The 20,149-nt window shown below is 37.2% G+C and overlaps 1 protein-coding gene across 2 annotated transcripts in view; it reads left to right on the plus strand.

Moving 5' to 3' along the window:
• The first annotated feature begins 4,645 nt into the window (after positions 1 to 4,645).
• The window catches only part of ZBBX (zinc finger B-box domain containing), a 109,651-nt gene continuing 94,147 nt past the window's right edge, over positions 4,646 to 20,149 (plus strand). For both annotated transcript variants that reach the window (XM_068980150.1, XM_068980161.1), the window contains exons 1-4: positions 4,646 to 4,713; positions 9,842 to 9,955; positions 13,316 to 13,406; positions 20,092 to 20,140. In XM_068980150.1, coding sequence (XP_068836251.1) covers positions 4,646 to 4,713; positions 9,842 to 9,955; positions 13,316 to 13,406; positions 20,092 to 20,140 — 322 coding nt within the window. The remainder of the gene's footprint in view (positions 4,714 to 9,841; positions 9,956 to 13,315; positions 13,407 to 20,091; positions 20,141 to 20,149) is intronic.

Below are 20,149 nucleotides of genomic sequence, written 5' to 3' on the forward strand. Positions count from 1 at the left end.
TGAACTGAATTGAATAATGAGCAATATTAATCATCTTTTCATGTATTTTTTGGCCATCTGTCTATTGGTGGGAATGCAAACTGATGTAGTCATTATGGAAAACTGTATGGAGATTCCATAAAAAACTAGGAATAAATCTACCATGACCCAGGAATTCCTCTACTGGGCATATGCCCTGAGAAAACCACAATTGTAAAAGACACATGTACCCCAGTGTTCACTGGAGCAATATTTACAATAGTCAGCACATAGAAGCAACCTAGATGTCCATGAGAGACGAATGGATAAAGAAGTTATGATGCTTTTATACAATGGAAAGTTAGCTATAAAAAAGGAAAGCGTTTGAGTCAATGTAGTGAGGCAGATGAACCTAGAGCCTCTTATACAGAGTGAAGTCAGAAAAGCAAGTATCATACGATAACACATATATATGGAATCTAGAAAAATGGTACTGATGAACCTAGCAGAGAACAGACTTGTGGACACAACAGGGGAAGGTGAGGGTGGGATGAACTTAGAAAGTAGTATTGAGATACATACACTATCATGTGTAAAATACTGGGAAGTTGCTAAATAACACAGGGAGCCCAGCCTGGTGATCTGTGATGAGCTAGAGGCGCAGAATGGGGAGAGGGGAGGGAGGCTCAGGAGGGACGGGATATATACATATAACTGTGATTAATTTGCATTGTTGGATGACCAAAATCACCACAACACTGTAAACTGACTTTTCACCAATTAAAAAATAAATAAAATGAGAAACAAAAACAAACAAAATACATGAGCCATTCTGGGTCATATTGTGTATATGTATCTGGGGGAGAACAAAGTTGAGGACAGAAAAATGGTGCAGTCTAATAAATCAGGTAACGAGAAAACTTTCCAAGCAACTACTGAAATTTTGCTATTAAGTTATAAGAAAAAAATATTGATCAAAGGACATATGGAATTATGAGGTTTGCATAATAGTTTATCTGTATTCCCCTGGTTCCGTTAGGAGACTAAAGTTTTGTGCTTTGCTATTCTTCCTGCTCGCGTTGTTATATCCTTGTTGTCCCAGGAAGGGTAACTAATTCTCTGTTGGTTTTAGGAAAGGAAATAGGCAGAACAGCATGACTCACAATTATATTTTTCCTTTTTTCTTCATGCGAGAAAATTGACTCATGTGTGTGACTTGATAAAACCTTTAATTGAGAAGAAGCCTTACTAATTGCATTCAGTGAAGTGAAATGCCCACTGAATAAGCCTATTTATTGGTTAAGTAACATTATCAGCAGAGCTCTAAATCTGAATTATCTTACCCTAATGAAATTTACAGATTTTTCTTTCATTTATTTCTGTCTTCATGTATCCGTTCAGCTTTATGCCTAATGTGCATACACATATAAAATTGTATTGCATATATCAATACATAAATGAAACGAAGGCAATTTAAGTTATTGTAATTAATCAGACATATTAATTTGGGGGATTCTTTTTTTTAATGGTAATGATAATGATTACATTATGGAACTTTTCATGGAAAACTTACTGACAGCAGATTGAGGATCTGGCAGTTGGATTTCTGATAAAAACCAAAAAAGGATATATAGAATATGTTACTCTATGTTCTAGAACTTTTTAAAAGATATCTTTTGTAGCCTCTGTTTGATAGAAATGAGATGAAAGTTTTACCTACAAAGAAAGGATAGGAGCAAACCAAACTTGGTTTTTCATTCCTGTGATTTCTTTAGTTCTCTTTGAAATACAGGACCGGGTGGTGGATAAATGAGTCTGAGTTTGATGTCTCTCCTAGTACTTTCTCCTTTCAGAATGTCCCACGGTATTGTCTTTATTTGTGTGATTTTTCCCTTTGATTGTGAGTTCTTTGAGGGAAGAAACCATGTCTTATTTACCACTGTGACTTCAGGACTCGCAATATGCATCAGAAAGGAGCAGCTGAATAACTGTTGATTGAAGGCGCAAATAAACCTAGTCTTATGATAGAGCCATTACGTTACTTACAATGTAAAATTATTTTGTATAATTCCATTTTGGAATTCTCTTCAAAGAATAAATTCCTTCAGAATTTTTCCAAAGTAGTAAAAATCTACCCTTCCAGGCTCGATTTGATTTCTGGAGGCAGAGTAATTTGAAACTAGATTTGAGTGAACAGAATAGTTGCTCCTGCTGGACAGTATCATTTTTAGTTTTGAAGGAGGAATAGCAAAGTAGATTTGTTTGTTTGTGAACTCAGCAGACAGTCTCAAAACAGACATTCCAAAAGTGTTTTGATCAGTGGTTGCATCATTGAAATTATAAAATAATCCCCCAGAGATTTGATTCATTCGATTGTGTGGACTTTAACATTACAATAGATTTACATTTGATTACTCCTATTTTATTACACTTGATACTCTATTTACTCACGGTTGGGAAGATCCCCTCGAGAAGGGAAAGGCTACCCACTCCAGTATTCTGGCTTGGGAAATTCCATGGACTGTATAGTCCACAGGGTCACAAAGAGTCAGACATGACTGAGCGACTTTCACTTCACTCACTCCTACCCTGATGCCGTCTCTCCTGAGTCTTTGAGCAAAGCTTCCAGATTTATTTCCTGTTCTTCCTTATAAAATTTTCATACCGAATTAAGTAAGTCAGACAAAGAAGGAGAAATATCATATAACATCCTTTATATGTGGAATCTAAAAAGAATTGATACAAATGAACTTAAAAAACAGAAAGAGACCTACAGACTTGGAGAACTAATTTATGGTTTCAGGGGTGGAGAATGGATGGGAGAAAGGGATAGTTGGGGAGTTTGAGGTGGATATATACACACTGCTGTGTTTAAAATGGATAACCAACAAGGACCTACTGTATAGCACATGGAGCTCTGTTCAATGCTGTGTGGTGGCCTGGATGGGATGGAGTTTGGGGGAGAATGGTTACACGTATATATGTGGCTCGGTCCCTTCGCTGTTCACCTGAGAGTGTCACAACATTGTTCGTTAATCCACTATACTTCAGTGCAAAATAGAAGGTTAAAAAAAAAAAAAGTTTTATCAGGGGCTCTCATTAGCTACATTCTGTATTCTGCATTCCAAATGCTTTAACTAGGCACTTAAGTCACCCATATTGGGCCTCAGCCTATGTTTCCAAATTTACACCTACTTTCCCCTCTCCATTCAAGAGCTGCTTTCCCCCCCACAGTGAGGAAAGTTCATCCAATCCACATGTTCATATATTAGCCTCCTTTCACATTAAAGCCCCAGGTTAAATGCTAGCCAGCTTGATCTCTTCTTTGGCTCCCTTCTTATATCTGTACATTTCATAGCCTTTTGTAATTCCTACCTTGTTTTATGGTGTTTGTATATAGATCTTTTGTGCCTGTTTGACTCTACACTATGTGAGCCAGAAAGCAGATCTTCTCCTTGAGTCCTTCATATCTCTCAGTTTAGTGCTGTGCGTATAATAGAGCCTGAATAAATATTTGTAGGGGTTATGAGCACATATATAAAATGATGGTATCAGATAGTTTGAGCATTTATACTGTGGACTCTATGATATTGCCTCTTATATTTAAGAGTGTCTGAACTTTGAAAGTTTTTATTCACTTAAAAATCTAATAATTGTGCATATTCTGTGCTTAGTTGCTCAGTTGTGTCCAACTCTTTTGCGACCCCATGGACTGCAGCCTGCCAGGTGCCTCTGTCCTTGGGGATTCTCCAGGCAAGAATAGTAGAGTGGATTGCCATGCCCTCTTCCAAGGGATCTTCCCAACCTGGGAATCGAACCCAGGTCTCCCACATTGTGGGCAGATTCTTTACCAACTGAGCCACCACGGAAGCTCAATAGTTGTGCATGCGATTCAGTAATTCAGCGTTACAGAGTAAATGATTCTAGAACCCCGAATAACTAGGATACTCAGGAAATAGGGTGTTCTGAATAATTTAATTTTCTGGTTAACTTGGAGTTAGGCAAAAAATCTTTTTTTGTTTCATTTCTTGTTGAAAAATTCTTTCTAAATATGCTAATTTCTGATTGTAGGCAGAGTATTGTTACAGTTTTTTGATAAATGAGATTATTAGACTGCCTTAGGGTAATTACTGCATACCTTAATTCTTATTTTACATTATCATATATATATATATATATATATATATACACACACACAAAGTTTTTGAGCTTGAATTGTGTTTCTAAGGTTCTTTTCACTATATTTAGCTCTGGATTTTATTTTTGGCTGGGAACAAATATCTGATATGTATATTTTTGTAATCTTAATCATAGAAAGAGTCAGAATATGTGCTCTTTTTTGTTTTAATGAATTTATTCTTCACTTTCAGTTGAATGTTTCCACAGTCTTGTGCTTTGTAATTTTTGGTAAAATTTTTGTTCCATCAGATATGTTATAGCTATAGCTATATTAGTATGTAAATATTTGTATAACTTATATTTAGCATATATAATAATTTCTTGTTGCTTAACCTTTGATTTGACCTCTTCTCTCAAAATTATTTCTGGTTTAAAAGTTTTCCTGAATTATATGTAGTTTCAAATTTGTAATGTAATCGTTTTACCTCTGAAGTAATTCTTTTGCCTTTATTACTTTTTCAGAAGTTTTCAAAAATCACAATAATCTTTAGGTAATACTAAGAAAATCATGAACACCAAAGATTTTGTGGTTCTTCCACGGGGAAAACCTGGAAATTCTGTAAAGCTAAAATATAAGTAAGTACATATATGTTTATTACTTAAGTAGAAGCAGTTGCTAAAGTTTCTATATATTATAATTTAAATACTTTTGACGTGAAACTGTTAGAGTTGAAGTTAAAATTTGTCAATTCTCATCTTCATCTTCTTCACATTGTTCTATTTTTATAAGAGAGTAGGTTTGAAATATTATAAATCTATCATGGTTTAAAATGAGGACTAAAAATATTTATGGCACAAGAATCTATGCGAATTGGGATCATCAACTATTGAAGCAATTTAACAGACAGTTACTAATTTTACTAACACTTATTCAAAATTATAAAAGAATCACCCTGAAGGACTGAAAGAAGTTGAATTTGAGAGAGACTGTCAAGGTGAGAAACCTTTAAACAGGGAAAAGAAATCACTAACTACACTGAGCCTTGACTAGACGGATCTTTGTTGGCAAAGTAATGTCTCTGCTTTTGAATATGCTATCTAGGGTGGTCATAACTTTCCTTCTAAGGAGTAAGCATCTTTTAATTTCATGGCTGCAGTCACCATCTGCAGTGATTTCGGATCCCCCCAAAATAAAGTCTGATACTGTTTCCACTGTTTTCTCATCTATTTCCCATGAAGTGATGGGACCGGATGCCATGATCTTCATTATCTGAATGTTGAGCTTTAAGCCAATGTTTTCACTCTCCTCTTTCACTTTCATCAAGAGGCTTTTTAGTTCCTCCTCACTTTCTGCCATAAGGGTGGTGTCATCTGCATATCTGAGGTTATTGATATTTCTCCCAGCAATCTTGATTCCAGCTTGTGCTTCTTCCAGCCCAGCATTTCTCATGATGTACTCTGCATAGAAGTTAAATAAGCAGGGTGACAGTATACAGCCTTGGAGTACTCCTTTTCCTATTTGGAACCAGTCTGTTGTTCCATGTCCAGTTCTAACTGCTGCTTGCTGATCTGCATACAGGTTTCTCAAGAGGCAGGTCAGGTAATGTAATGTATCTATTTCAGTGCTACTCTCTCAGTGTGTATACCAATGGCTGATTCATGCTGATATATGGCAGAAACCAACATAACATTGTAAAGCAATTATCCTCTCATTAAAAAGTTCTAATGAGGTGGATGAAACTGGAGCCTATTATACAGAGTGAAGTAAGCCAGAAAGAAAAACACCAATACAGTATACTAATGCATATATATGGGATTTAGAAAGATGATAACAATAACCATGTATGCAAGACAGCAAGAGGCACAGATGTATAGAACAGTCTTTTGGACTCTGTGGGAGAGGGAGAGGGTGGGATGACTTGGGAGAATGGCATTGAAACATGTATAATATCATATATGAAACGAATCGCCAGTCCAGGTTCGATGCGATACTGGATGCTGGGGGCTGGTGCACTGGGATGACCCAGAGGGATGGTACGGGGAGGGAGGAGGGAGGGGGGTTCAGGATGGGGAACACGTGTATACCTGTGGTGGTTTCATGTTGATGTATGGCAAAACCAATACAATATTGTAAAGTAATTAACCTTCAATTAAAATAAATAAATTTATATTAAAAAAGAAAGAAATTTAAAAAAATATAAAAAAGTATATCAATGACTACCTTTGCACTTTGCAATGTTAAAGGACATTATGTTGAATCAGTTCTCCTAGGAAGGGTACCTTCTGTCCTAAATTGCCTGGAAGATGCATTCAGCCTGAACCAAGCAATTCTGGGTATTGTGGGAATTTCAGGACTTGTAGGGGTACCAAAGGGTTCAATGTACTCTTCCCCTTTGAGGTTATCTAGAGTCACTGGAAATTTCCAAGGCCTTCCTCTCAAATATTATTCAGGACCAGCCAGCATGGGCTATGGGCGGAGTATTGATTTTTTAATTTTAGTTTCTGAGTTCCTTGATCCAGATCAATAGTACTGTGGTTACTTAGTGTCTTTAGAGCTTTTCTAACTCTCACTTCACCTTTGAGATATTGTGTGTAAAAGCGTTGTGTCAACTGGAAGATGTTATATGGCATTATCATTATTAGGTTTATTAGCTTTTGGTAGGGAATGGAGCTATCTAATTGCTAGTATTGCCAATTTTCCTTTTTTTAATGCAAAAGAAATGGGCAATGCATTTTGGTGATCTGTTTTAAGTCTGTGTGTATTTACCTTTAAACATTCATTCAGCATTTGTTAAGTACATATATTCTACACACTGTGCTAAGGAATGACGGATACGAAAGGAGGAAGTCACAGTCTTTGCCCTCAGGTAGCTTGTGGAGGAGGTGAATATATAAAATTGTATCTTCAAAGTCATGTGAAACATGGTGTGATATTAAAACACGGGCAATTATGAGAACATAGCCCAAACTGCTAGGGCAGAGGTGAGGAGGTCTTCAAGTTTTGCCTGAAAGATGCAGTTACTTGGGTGGTTACTGGGTGAAATGTGTGCAAAGGCACACAGACACGTAGTCTGGGGACTTTCAGGCATAGCCAGTTCACTAAGATGTATAGAACAAAATTGGAGAGAACTGCAAGTCGCCTAGTTAATATATTAACTTGTATGCCACACTAAGGAGTTTTGGATTTGTCTTGGAGATGAGGGGGCGTCCCTGTTCCCTGGCCTGTATGTCTCCTTGGTTTACCCATGATTCACAACCTATAGAGACTAGGCTTGGATCCCCCATTCTAAGGTCATTGCTCTGGAGTTTCTTTTCTTGCCCTTTTCTTGTTCCAAGTTTTTTTTGGTTTGTTTGTTTGACATTGTCTTCAGAAGTGTCTTAATGTTGTCTGACATGTTAGAGTTCTCCAACTCCTCTCTCGGTTTCCCAGCCTCCACACAGTTTTAGTGGCTTGTTTCTGCCTCTCAGATTTGCTGCGTTGACATGGTCTCTGTAGGATCAACTTCAGCTGCCCTTCTGGGTCTGCTGTCTCCAGGAGGAATCTTCTATCTTGTTCCAGACCCACAGAATCCCACAGAATCAATATGACCACTTGGTCAGGAGGCCAGTTCCTTTTTTTAACCACAGTGAGAACTTCCAAAACATTAAATTTTGTCAGCAAATAAGTGACACAGTCACATTTGTGCTTTTGAATGCTTCCTCTGGAGGCCATGTAGAAAGTGTTGTAAGCCACTGAGACGTTGGGCCAGTTAATTCTGAACTGTGCCCACAGCCCACCCCAGAGTGACCTCTATCAGGAAACAGCTCCTAGGGTTAGCTCAGGTTCCTTCCTTTTCCCTTCCCTGATCAGTCTTTAAGTCCAGTTAATTTTGTTTCCTTATAGTTCTCGAATGTTGCCATTTTTGTCCCCACTGTCTCCATCTAGTCAGAGCAGCACAATATTAGGGTTATGGAAACAGTCTCCTGACTGGCTTCCTCACTCTCAGCTTTGCACCCTCTAATTAATGTTCCATTATACAGCCAGAGTGATGGTTCTTAAATGCAAGTCTGATCAATCCTCCATTCTCTTAAAACTTTTTAAAGATTCTTACTGCTCATGGAGTACAAATCCCAGTTTCTCATCACGGCCACAGCTCCTCATGATGCGGCCACTGTCCACCTTAGCAGTTCCATTTCTTGTCACTTTCCCCTTCATTTGCTTAATGTCTGGGGACGTGGAACTCCTAGTTCCTGGACCCATACCTCTCTTTTCTATTTGTGCCTGCACTTTTCTTTCTTCCTGGAATACTGCTCTCACCACCTCCCTTTGACCGGCTAGGTCCTTTCATCCCTTAGGGCTCAGCTTAGTCTTCACTCCCTTCAGGAGCAGTTCCGATCCCCCCAGGGGCTAGGAATGTGCCCTTACATGCTCAGGTATCTCCCTGTACTTTTTCAATGAAAGCACCGTTACACTACACTTCAGTTACCGTCATGCTTGTCTGTGTTCCTTTCTATAATGGAAGCTCCATTGGGTCCCACATCCTGTCACTTACAAGTGCTTGTTTGTAGTTAGGGCTGAGTTCCTCCTTGTGGAACAAATATAATGAAAATAATGCCTCTCTTTCTCAGTTTCTTCATCCACTTCTCTGAACCCTCTGTATAGCTTTTGCCTCCTCTTACTTTCCATTTATCTCCCTGGACTTGAGGTCATATCTTTGACTCACTTGCTCTTTGGTGACTGCTCGCTACCTCTGAATTATTTCCCTTTCTTATCTTCTTTATTTTTATTTTGGTTCCTTGCCATAGCACACATATCCAAGTAGCTCACATTGCTTAATTATAGTAAAGCACCAATGAAATAATGAAGAGATTTAAACTCATGACGGATAATGAAAGCTAGAGAACTAGGTTGGTTTACTTCTAAAAAACAGGGAGAGTGAGTGACTAATGCTGACAAGGGACCAGAGTTGTAAGACAAAGGAAATCAAGCTGTCAAAAGCCTGATGAGATTAAGACAGTATTACAGAATCTTTTGTACAGGAATCTGTTAGAAGGCTCTGCTCTATCCTCAGGAAGTTTTCTTTTTGTTGCTTTCCTTTGTGGAAACAGTCAGTGGTGCTTGCCTCAGTTTCCATTTATCCCTTTGATGGCTTATCAACCAAAACTCTTAACAGGTGCTTTTATTCTAATAGGCTCTTCTCTCTTTCTCTCAAGCAAACTCTTCTCTCTTTCTTTCTTTTGTATTGTACATACATGGCATAAAGGTAGAAATTTATTGAAGTTTTCCAAGATGATTTATTTAGCAAAAATATGTATTCTGCTTATACAGAATAGTTATTTTAAACACTGTGATTCAAACTACTTGAATCCTTTGAAGGCAGTATGAAAATTAGAAAATGATTTTCAATTTATTTTCTATTTATGTGTCATGGGTATTTGTGCATATATAAAGACATAGCTCATGCATAAAGTGAATATGTGATGTGAAACTTCTAGCAATGTAATATGAAAAATAAAAGTCCAAAGTCTGAAGTTATACCTTGCTTGAGGAGAATATTAATTGATGGCAAATGCTAGCTTTAGAAACTGTATTTCAAAGACAAAAAAGGAAATAGTTAAAATATGCTATCATATATTTATTACTCCTAATTTTAATTAATTTTTTTAATTAAGGAAAAATAGGACTATAAAATTATTTTGCCTTTTTTCTTTTTTGGGAAGGGTTTGTTTGTTTACCTCAAATGGAATTTTACATTTAAATCATCTGCACTTAAATCTTGTTCAGAAATGCTCAAGAATTGAGAATGGAGAAAGTACAACTAGAGCTGGAGAACCAAGAGATGGAAAAGAAACTACAAGAGTTCCAATCAACAAAGAACAAAGAAAAGGAAGAACGAAGGTGGGTGACATTTTTAAAGAATTTTAGATAAATAAACTGATTTCCTTATTATAAGCTGAGGTCCTTCTGTCAAGAACTGTTTTATGTTTATGTCAGGAACTTCCAATTCTTCACTGGTGACTCAGACAGTAAAGAATCTACCTGTAATGCAGGAAAGCCGGTTTCGATCCCTGGGTCAGGAAGATCCCCTGGAGAAGGGAATGGCAACCGACTCCAGTATTCTTGCCTGGAGAATTCCATGGAGAGGAGCCTGGCAAGCTACAGTCCCTGGGGTAGCAAAGAGTCAAACATGACTGAGCGACTAACATGTTCACTTTTTTTTTCCTTTCAGTGATGATCTGTCCTGAATGAATCCTTTTTGGATTTTACTGATGAACAAGCAATATTAATTTGCCCCTCATTTTTCTAATTGTGTTCCCTTCCTCTAAACCTTATTTGGTCTTGCACGCGTGTCTGCTAAGTCGCTTCAGTTGTGTCCGACTCTTTGCAACTCTATGGATCATAGCCCATCAGGCTCCTCTGTCCGTAGGATTCTCCAGGCAAGAGTGCTAGAGTGGGTTTGCCATGCCCTCCTCCAGGGACCTTCCTGACCAAGGGATCAAACCCACGTCTTTCATGTTTCCTGCATTGACAGGTGTTTTCTTTACCACTAGTGCCGCCTAGGAAGCCCAAACTTTCTTATTTCTCTTTTTACAGTACTCTTCTTAACCATTTATAGTTTGGAATGTTGGGGCTTCCCGGGTGGCTCAAAGAATCTGTCTGCCAACGCAGGAGACATAAAAGACGTAGGTTTGACCCCTGGGTTGGGAAGATCCCCTGGAGTAGGAAATGGCAACCTGCTCCAGTATTCTTTCTTGGAAAATTCCATGGACAGAGTAGCCTGGTGGGCAGGCTACAGTCCATGGGGTCACAAAGAGTTGGGAACAACTGAATGACTGAGCACCCACATATTGAGAACAGCAGTGCAGAGTTTCTCTTTGCTACCATAAAAGTGTCATCAACAGGTGACTGTCGGTTTATGAGCAGCATATTTTTATGTATTAAAAGACTTTCGGGATAGGGATTTACATGCACACAGATAAGAGTTTTCAGACCCTCAAGTATGTTTGAAATATTGTTAGCAAATATGCTTTAGCTGAAATTTTATTAGTGAGAACTCTCTAATAATTATGCTTGCATACTTATACTAACTTTATGGAGAATTCTGCTGTGTTGTAAGAATAATAAATATAATTAAAATCAAGTATAACTGATAGTTATATAATGGAAATGATCTCTTCTCTCCAGGCTGACCCCCAGCCCATTTTGCAGTACCTCTTTTAACAATTAAAATGTTTGTCCCCATAAATATCTTTGTACAAGCCTGTATATGTGTGTGTGTATGTGTATGTATGTGTGTAGGTTTGTATTTGACATGTCTGTTACACTTTTACAAGTGAGGTCATCTATAAAAATATGTGAATGGATTCACATGCTACTTTTCTCCTTGCTATTTTTGCCACTCTTGCCACATCAGCACACGGTGATCTCATTGTTTTAATGAGTGCATAATATTTCTTTGTGTGGATATAATAGCACTTATTTTTCAGATCTTTATTAAATTTTTAGTATTTTGTGATTATATATGCTGTCATGAATATGCTTCTGCATATATTTTTGCTTACACATGTAAAAGTATCTATGGGATAAATTCCTACACTTGTAATTTTAGATCAGAGTATATGGCAGCTTACCTTTTGGTGGATACTGGAGAACTTTTCTTTCCAATAGACTGCGAAAGTGTCTAGCTTTTTTCCTGTGGAAAATGAAGGTGCATTCATATACTTTTGGTGTTGTTAAAAGTCTGGTAGCCAGACCCTGTGTATTCAATTTGCTTTGTTTAGTACTCAGGTAATGATCATCAAATATCTGTGAAGGACCTTCTGAACTATTAAAGAAAATTCAGAAGTTTATTATAGTTTCAGTAGTATTTATCTTTGGAGAATAAGTCTTTGCAAAAATGTTTATGACAGAGCTAAGTCGTTTGAGTTGTGTCTGACTTTTTGCAACTCTATGGACTGTAGCACCCACTAAGCTCCTCTGTCCATGGGGATTCTCCAGGCAAGAATACAGGAGTGGGTTGTCATACCCTCCTCCAGGGGATCTTTCCAACCCAGGTATCAAACCAACGCCTCTTATGTCTCTTGCATTGGCAGGCAGGTTCTTTACCACTAGTGCCACCTGGAAGCCTTCATGATATACACACATCTAATAAGCAGAGCACTGGCTTTTTTTTTGTTTTTTTTTCAGAAAAACCAATTTTTATATTGGAGAGAATTGGTTTAATCAAAGATATTTCAATGAGGTACATCATCCCAGGTGACAAAGTTTATTGTGTGTCTTGGTGTTCTTATCCTAATGATCCAACGGCCAGTTCTCTCGTTTTTATTGTTATTTTTGGGTTTTTGTTTTCTTTTTATTTTTTTGTAAACTTCACTGCTTTGGACTTTGTTTGGGGTCCTCAGCGGACCATGAATATATCTATAAAATGGAGTTCCTGAAATTAGCCCCCAAGAGTAAGTTTCCATTAGTGGAGGAACCTTTTCTAGATGTTTTCAAAAGTGTTCTAAAGCTTGGCTGGGTTTTCAGAATACTAAAATGCTTTTCTAAGGTCACATAGATAGTAAATGTCATAGCCCAAATGAGAACCTGCCACTCACTGGTCAGGAAGATGGAAGTTTGGTTTTCCAGTCTTGGTTTTATTATTTATTATCTCTGTGACCTTGGGCAACTTTTTTCTCATTATTGTTTAAAATGGGACTTGGGCTCCCTGCTCTGTTGACTTCAGAGGATTTTGTGAGGCTCAAATGAAAGTGCTTTGAAACTATAAAATGAAACCTTTTGCCTTCTTAGCAATCTCTGTTGCCTTTCACTGTGGGAACTAATTTGAAGTCTTAATAAGGCATTCATCACATAGTCGATCTGCTGAATTTGGGAGCATATTGCTTTGCTTCCTTTTTCTCTTTACATTTGTGAACACTTAGCTTTTAAAACTACATGGCAATCTTTAAAATTTCTTATAAATCAGTAAAACTACCTTTAGTCATTGTAAATGTCTTTAAAAATGAAATTCTTCATCTGTGTTTGGACATTTCACTTTTATTCATTTCTTTTCAAAACTTCCAAATATAGTAGAGTTATATTTTAGAATTACTGAGGCTATTGTGGCATTATTGATATTTCATTTTCATTTTATGGTGGTCTGTTACATGTTAACAACTGAATTTCCATTTCCTGAAACAGGGAAAATATATTTGTTTTCATTAAAAGGAGAAATGTATTTAGTAATTACATTTTGTCTTCCGTTGATATATATTGAAGGTCAAGTGGATATCATTGGAAATCTGGACAAGTGGGCAAATTGGGTAATCAATCATACACAATGTCACAAAATAAAGGAAATGTTATTAAGGTAAGAGAACACTATTTGATTCTCAAGCAGTTTGCTAAGAATATATAAATTATTTTTTCAGAATTTGCCTTCCCTTCCATACTTAAGAACCAACAATTCTTATTTTTAAAAGCTTTGCATATTATTGGATTTTGATTAAATTTTATGAGCTAATATGCAACTTTCACTGTTCAGATATGTTTTTGTTTTTCATCTGCATGTTGAATTTTAAAAATTCACCTTCAGTTGAATTTTTCTAAATTCAGTTTCTCCTTTCAGTTCAGTTCTGGTTTTCAAGTTTGGGAAGTAGAACTACATAGTTCTGTATTCAAGTGAAAGTGAGGTTATTTGATATAACAAGTGACAGACTTTTTCTGCCTTTTTATTGTATCACATTTATTCAATATGTTCATGTTCTGCTTGAATAATAATTATTCTTAAGTTGCTGATTCCATGTGTGAAGATACCCAAGGGAAAACTGCTTTAAAATTTCCCAGCTATAGAATTTCTTTATCTTTACTGTGTATTTTAAAAATGACATTACATTATATTTAAGGTTAAAAGCAAAGGAGTATCCTTATGTAATGAAAACTGTTTTGCTTCTGTATTCTTTAGTACAAGATCCGTGACTTTGTAAGTTTTAACTTATATAGCTTTTTCCTTTTTATATACCTATCATTAAACTTTCATTGGACCAGTTGGCATCTACAGATATCTTATTCGGCACTTCTAGCCTTTTTGGCTTTGGAAAGGCATTTTATTCTTTACTGTTTTTCTCTTACAGAGATTTGTGACTTTAATTTTTGAGTTAAAAGTTTTATAATCCACTTTGCATTTTTCATTATCTTTCTGAGACATTGTTCCAGGCTTTAGATGTTGTTGTAAATATATTAAAAGTGCTGACTCTTTGTGATTATTGATTTATTTATTCAGTAGCATTTATAAGTTCCTTCTTTGTCTCATAGTGAGTTGTCCTTGTTCTCAAGGAGATCCTTATGTAATGTAGAAGACAAGGCACATGTGAAAATATCTATAGGAAAAGTCACTATGTAATTTTTGCCATTTAGTGTATGAATCGTTTATGCTTGGGAAATAATAGTTTACCTCTAAAATATTTGAGAGTGTGCTAGATATATTTGTTAGGAAAATTGATGAATAAGTCATAATGCCAGTTCCCATAAACCTCATAATTGAGTAGGAGGGTGAAAGCATGGGGTAGGGTGGGGAGACACAGAAGGTGGGAGATAAAGGAAGATTGGACAGGATGGGAGGAGGACTGAACACCAGACTCCGAGTCTTGACTTTTTTCACTGGGTGAATGGAATTCCCTACGAGTTTTGAAGCCAAGTTTAAGGTAATGATGTGTATTGGCTGATCTTCTCAACATCCAGTGCATTTGGACTTTGTAAGTAGAGTATAGAGCAAGTGATATTCACATTCTTTTGATCATGTACCATATCAATAAAGAATTCATTTTGAGAATGAACTTTCTATCCACAATTTGTTATTTCCTTGTAGATATCATTTATTTATATGCATACTAATTTACTAATATGTCATATGCATTGTAACACAAAATATGGAAATTAATCAAGGATGATGTAAATATGAAGAGATGTTTCTTTTTCTCTCTTTGGTCTTCTCCTGAGCTCCCTCAGGCATGCATGTATGCTACTTTTGAGGCCACTGGTACAGAAACAGAGGGACTACTTATAAGACTATCAAAAGGTCAGATGAGAAGAGTTTGAATTAGAATGTAGCAGAAGAAATATAAAGGAAACATGGAACCAAACACAATAAGAAAGGAAAGGAGGAAGTAAAATATATAAGTGATATTCCAGAATGAATTGCCTAGGAGATAGAATAAATAATGGAGCTGGAGAAAATTTTCTGGTGTTTAAGATTTAGGCTTCTTCCCTCTCTTTCTTTCCCCAGACCTATTGAGGTATGGTTGGCCAATAAAATTATATTTAAAGAGTACAACATGATGGTTTGATATACATATACATTGTGAATGGATTTCCCCCATTGAGTTAACTAACATATCCACATTTGCTTTATTTTTCATAAAAATATTTAAGTTCTACTCGTAACAAATTTCAAAGACTTGGAGTTTTGTTTGCACTCTAATGTGCTGGCTGAAGCTGAGAGAGTAACTGTGGCCCCTAAGAATTTATAAAAAAGGAGAAGAAAGGTGTGAAGGATAGAGGACAGGTATGAAGGATAAAGCTCAGAAAATATGGAGGCAAAGAAAACTTTAATATTTGCTCATTACCTGTTTTTTACCAACCAACGGTGCTTTTCCTGTTTTATCTCTTTGAGTCCTTGTATCACTCTTAAGAGACAGTTGCTCTTTTTCACAGTTTCACAGATGAAATAATTTAACACTAAAAAAGTTAAATAACTTGCTCATGTCAAAGGTCAGGGCCAAGGTTTGGAATGCAAGTTTTCAGGCTAGTTCTAAGATAATTTGCCAGCCCTCTAGTGAAAGGAGCCTGAGAAGAGAAAGAATGGGAGAAATAGAGTCAAAATAATATAATTTCAAATGAGATAAAAGTCAAAGAGAACATCTTTAGAAAAAAATGGAGAAGTCAAACTTGACGGATGTATTTGTAATGAAAAAAGTTGAGTATAGTTTTATTTGGATGTTTTTCAGCTGGGGGCAGTTTTGTCCCCCAGGAGACACTTGGCAATGTCGGGGCATATATTTTGCTATCACCACCGAGAGGGATATTTTTGACTAATGGTGTGTAATGGCTACAAGTCAGGAGTACTGCTGAACATTAAACAATGAGTTGGGCAGCCCTCATAACAGAATTATTTGGCCTAAAATAGTGGTACCGAGGTCACAGAATCCTGTGCTAGACAATATAAAGTCCTGACTCATCTAATTAATTTTGTGATTTGAGACAAAAATGTAACCTTTTTAGACAAAAATCTAACCTGTAACCTTTCTTGGTCTTATGTTACCATGTTTGTAAACATGCATAACAGTACTTGCTGACTACTGCACAGAGTTTCGAGCAGTGCATGAGATAATATGTGTGACACCAATTGTAACATGAACTGAAAATCATGTTAAAATGGTTATTTACAGAGAATGAGAATTTTTAAAAATGATACATTTGATTTGATGGTTGGGTTGTCATCAGATGGAAGAATTTATTTCAAGTTGTTGAAAAAGAAAGACAGGTGGCAACGAGTAAAGGCTAAAGTTTCAGTGAACATGAGAGCAAAGGGCGACCTGTCAAGGATTTAAGAGGCTCAAGGAAATACTTTATTATGTGGGAGACAATGTGAGCCATTTTGTAGCTGAGGGATAGGTTGACTAGTGGAGGAAACACTGAAGATGAAATAAGAGAGGTGCCAGTTGCTTGGGGTTTTGAAGAGGTGGCTCCTTGAGGAGGGCTTGACCAAGGGAAAGAAGGCACGTTTCCTTGAGACAGGAAAGATGGAAAACAGGTGACAGTAATGGTACATTTTTAGAGGTTGCTTTTGACAGGCAGTGAGGCAGAAAGCTGCACAAAAATCTTTTATAGGAAAACCTCAACCTTCTTAGTAAATTTGAAGGCAAGATCAACTGTTCGTATTAAGGAAGGGAAATGGGGGTGAATTTGAGTTATTGGGAATGGAGAAGGTCTGGAGTTGCCACTGTGGGAATTACATTTGAAGTTTAGTAGCAAATGAGCAAATAGGTTGCTGAAGAGCCATAGGAGCCCAGTAGGCTTGTTTAGCCTGGATTTGTAGAGGACCCAGTAACTAATGGGGCTTCCCTGGTGGCTAACATAGTTAAGAATCTGCCACTTGTGTGGGAGATTCAGGTTCAATCCCTGGGTCAGGAAGATCCCCTGGAGAAGTTGAATGGCAACCTACTCCAGTATTCTTGCCTAGAGAATTTCATGGACAGAGGAACCTGACAGGCTACACAGTCTAAGGTGTCACAAAGAGTTGTATACAACTGAGCAACTAACACTTTCAGTTGCTATTATTTCATCACAGTGATAGGTAGTTATGGAATGTCTAAAAGGAAGGAGGTAAGGAGATTGTGGTTAGCACTCAGAGAAACTCTGAGTTTGGGATTTTGAAGGTGTGGCCATTCAGCTTGCTGCTTATGTCCAAGGTTTGGTCATAATGGTCAGGGGGCTGAAGAGGCACTTTAGATATGCATAGCAGTCAGTGTGTAGGAGGGTTTTCAGCATCAGGATGTCAGGTGAACACAGGCATTGAGTCTCCAAGACCATCACCTGAGAGAAGTGATGGAGAGAAATACTGAGCAGACTGCTGAGGTTCAGGAGGAAGAGGATTCAGGGTACTTGTGAAGGCAGTGAATGGATGGGAACTTCAGTAGAGGCAACTTGGCTGAATGATGAGAGCAGAACAGTGTTCTGGAAGCAGCACTGAGGAGCAAACAGGGAGAACATTTCCTTCTCTCTGGGTGAGAGCAAGGGAATAGAAATGTAGCTAGTCCCTCTGGAGAGTCCTGTGGAGAAGGTTGTGTGTGAGAAAGGTGTGTCCAGTTACTGTGAACTTTTGGAAGAGATATGTTAAGGAAAGGTTTAATGCATAATACAGTTAAGTGACTATTTAATAAGGGTTTCATGGAAGCGTGGGGCAGCCTGGATGGAAGGAAAAGTAGTGGAGAATGGCAAAGGTTAAGTAGCTAATTGGACTAAGAATGAGACTGTTGGAAAAAGTGGCTTGTGGAAGGAGCGTGGACCCAGCATGGCAGTTTAGGACATTAGTGGCAGTTTGCAGGCATTTGTGAATGCTAGGGAGGCCGATGAAGACAGCAGAGTCTGACCCCAATGGCCCAGAGGATATGTCTGAACCTCTAAGTTGTCCTGGACCCTGATGGGACCCCTTTAGCATCTCCTGGTGGAGGCATCAGTTGGCTAATGAGGTATATAGCTTCAGTATATTGAATTCCTGATGTTTTATGTATACACACATAGGCATATCCATATATATATATGTATATATATATATGGATGTATGTATATGCGTGTGTATGTGTTCTCAGCCATGTGAGCATTGAGTCCTGTGAGCATATGGTCCATGGGGATCACTGTTTGTAATCCCACTAGGCTCCTTTCTCCATGGAATTTTCCAGGCAAGAATACTGAAATGGGTTGGCATTTGCTCCTCCAGAGGATCTTCCTGACCTGGGGACTGAACCCATGTCTCTTGTACCTCCTGCATTGGCAGGCAGATTTCCACTTTGCTACCTGGTAAGCTTTCGGAGTAGGGTTGGACCAGGGATACACACATACGCACGAACACCTGTGTTTGTGTGTGTGTGTGTGTGCGTGTGTGTGTGTGTATCCCTGGTCCAACCCTACTTCACACTCATCTTTTCCCCCAATAAATAAAAATCAGACTTGGGAGGCAATTCTATTTACCTAAAAATAACAAGCTAGTAGTTTGTTCACTGAAATATTGTATGCAGTTTGATTCATTTGAAGTAAATATGGCTGTACTCACAGAGCTGAAAAATATTCACAAGAACAAGAACAAGCTACAATACGTCCCTAATAATGGGTTCATTCTGCTTTAGTATGTCCATTCTGCCCAGGTAGCCTATAACCACATGTTTCAATGTATCCTTAAGGTAATAATATTGGAGAATTTGGTTATGAAAACTGGGATTAAATTATCTGTAACTTGCATAATACTGCCAGTTTACAAATAAAAGTGTTATTCACATTAAAAATGATTATTTTAATTATATTTTCTAGTCTGCTGTGTTTGGTACATAGCATCTGAGCAGCTCTTTAAAGAATGTGAGAAAACAAATGCTCTTTTAAAGCAAAACCACTGGATTTACTGAGAATAATTAGGCCTAAATTTTCAAAGATGACTGCAGTGGTACAAGCCGTAGACATAGAGGCAACCATTGTTCTCATACTCTCATGTGTAAATTGGGCAATTGAGCATGGAAATTGAAAATTGAAAATAAGGCATGAATTGACAGTGTGTGTGTAAGTGTGCACCATGCTCTGTGAATGTCTTTGTACTTCAGATCTTGGATTTAATAAGACCGAAGCAGGTACTTGCAATCAGCAAGTCTGTTTCATTTCTTAAAATCTGAAGATCCAAGGATTTTAGGCAATTATTTATTTGAAATACCTAGCCATAATTCTATGTACTCAATTTTTTTGGCCACACCTTGGGAAAGTCCGGGACAACAAATAATATATTTGAAAAAGGCTATGTCTATGATGCTTAAATGCATAGTTTTCTAAATTGGGCAAATACAGATAATAATGTTAGCTTTTTACAGTTTCGTGAGCAGAATAGCTCAGTCAGAATTCAGTTTAGATTCAGTCTACACAAATATTAGACTTTGTGTGTTTCACAAAGATCAGAGATGGAAAAGGCATACTGAGCCTTTATAATATTTAAAAGCTAGTGCTTTCCTAAAATCATTTCATAGAGATGTGTAACTTTTGTTTAAAGATAATTTATGACATTTTCTTCTGAAAATTGGCCAATATATGTTTCGAAAATATATTTTCCTTTTGTGAATTCTCTCTTGATTTAATTGAAAGCTCTATAGTTGCAGTAAAGATGATCTCCTATTATATTAGTCTTTGAAAATGTTTGTTTTGTTCAAGATGCAGCAAAATGTTATGGTTTTATAGTACTTTTGTTAGTTACTTAAACTTTGAATTATACCTGAAAAATAGTATCTATTTTGTTAATACAGTTTTCTGCTGGAAAAGTGAAATTAAAATTACTGAAGGAGCAACTTCAAGGTAAATAGT

This window comes from Capricornis sumatraensis, chromosome 1, assembly GCF_032405125.1.
Source record: "Capricornis sumatraensis isolate serow.1 chromosome 1, serow.2, whole genome shotgun sequence".
NCBI classification, from domain to species: domain Eukaryota; kingdom Metazoa; phylum Chordata; class Mammalia; order Artiodactyla; family Bovidae; genus Capricornis; species Capricornis sumatraensis.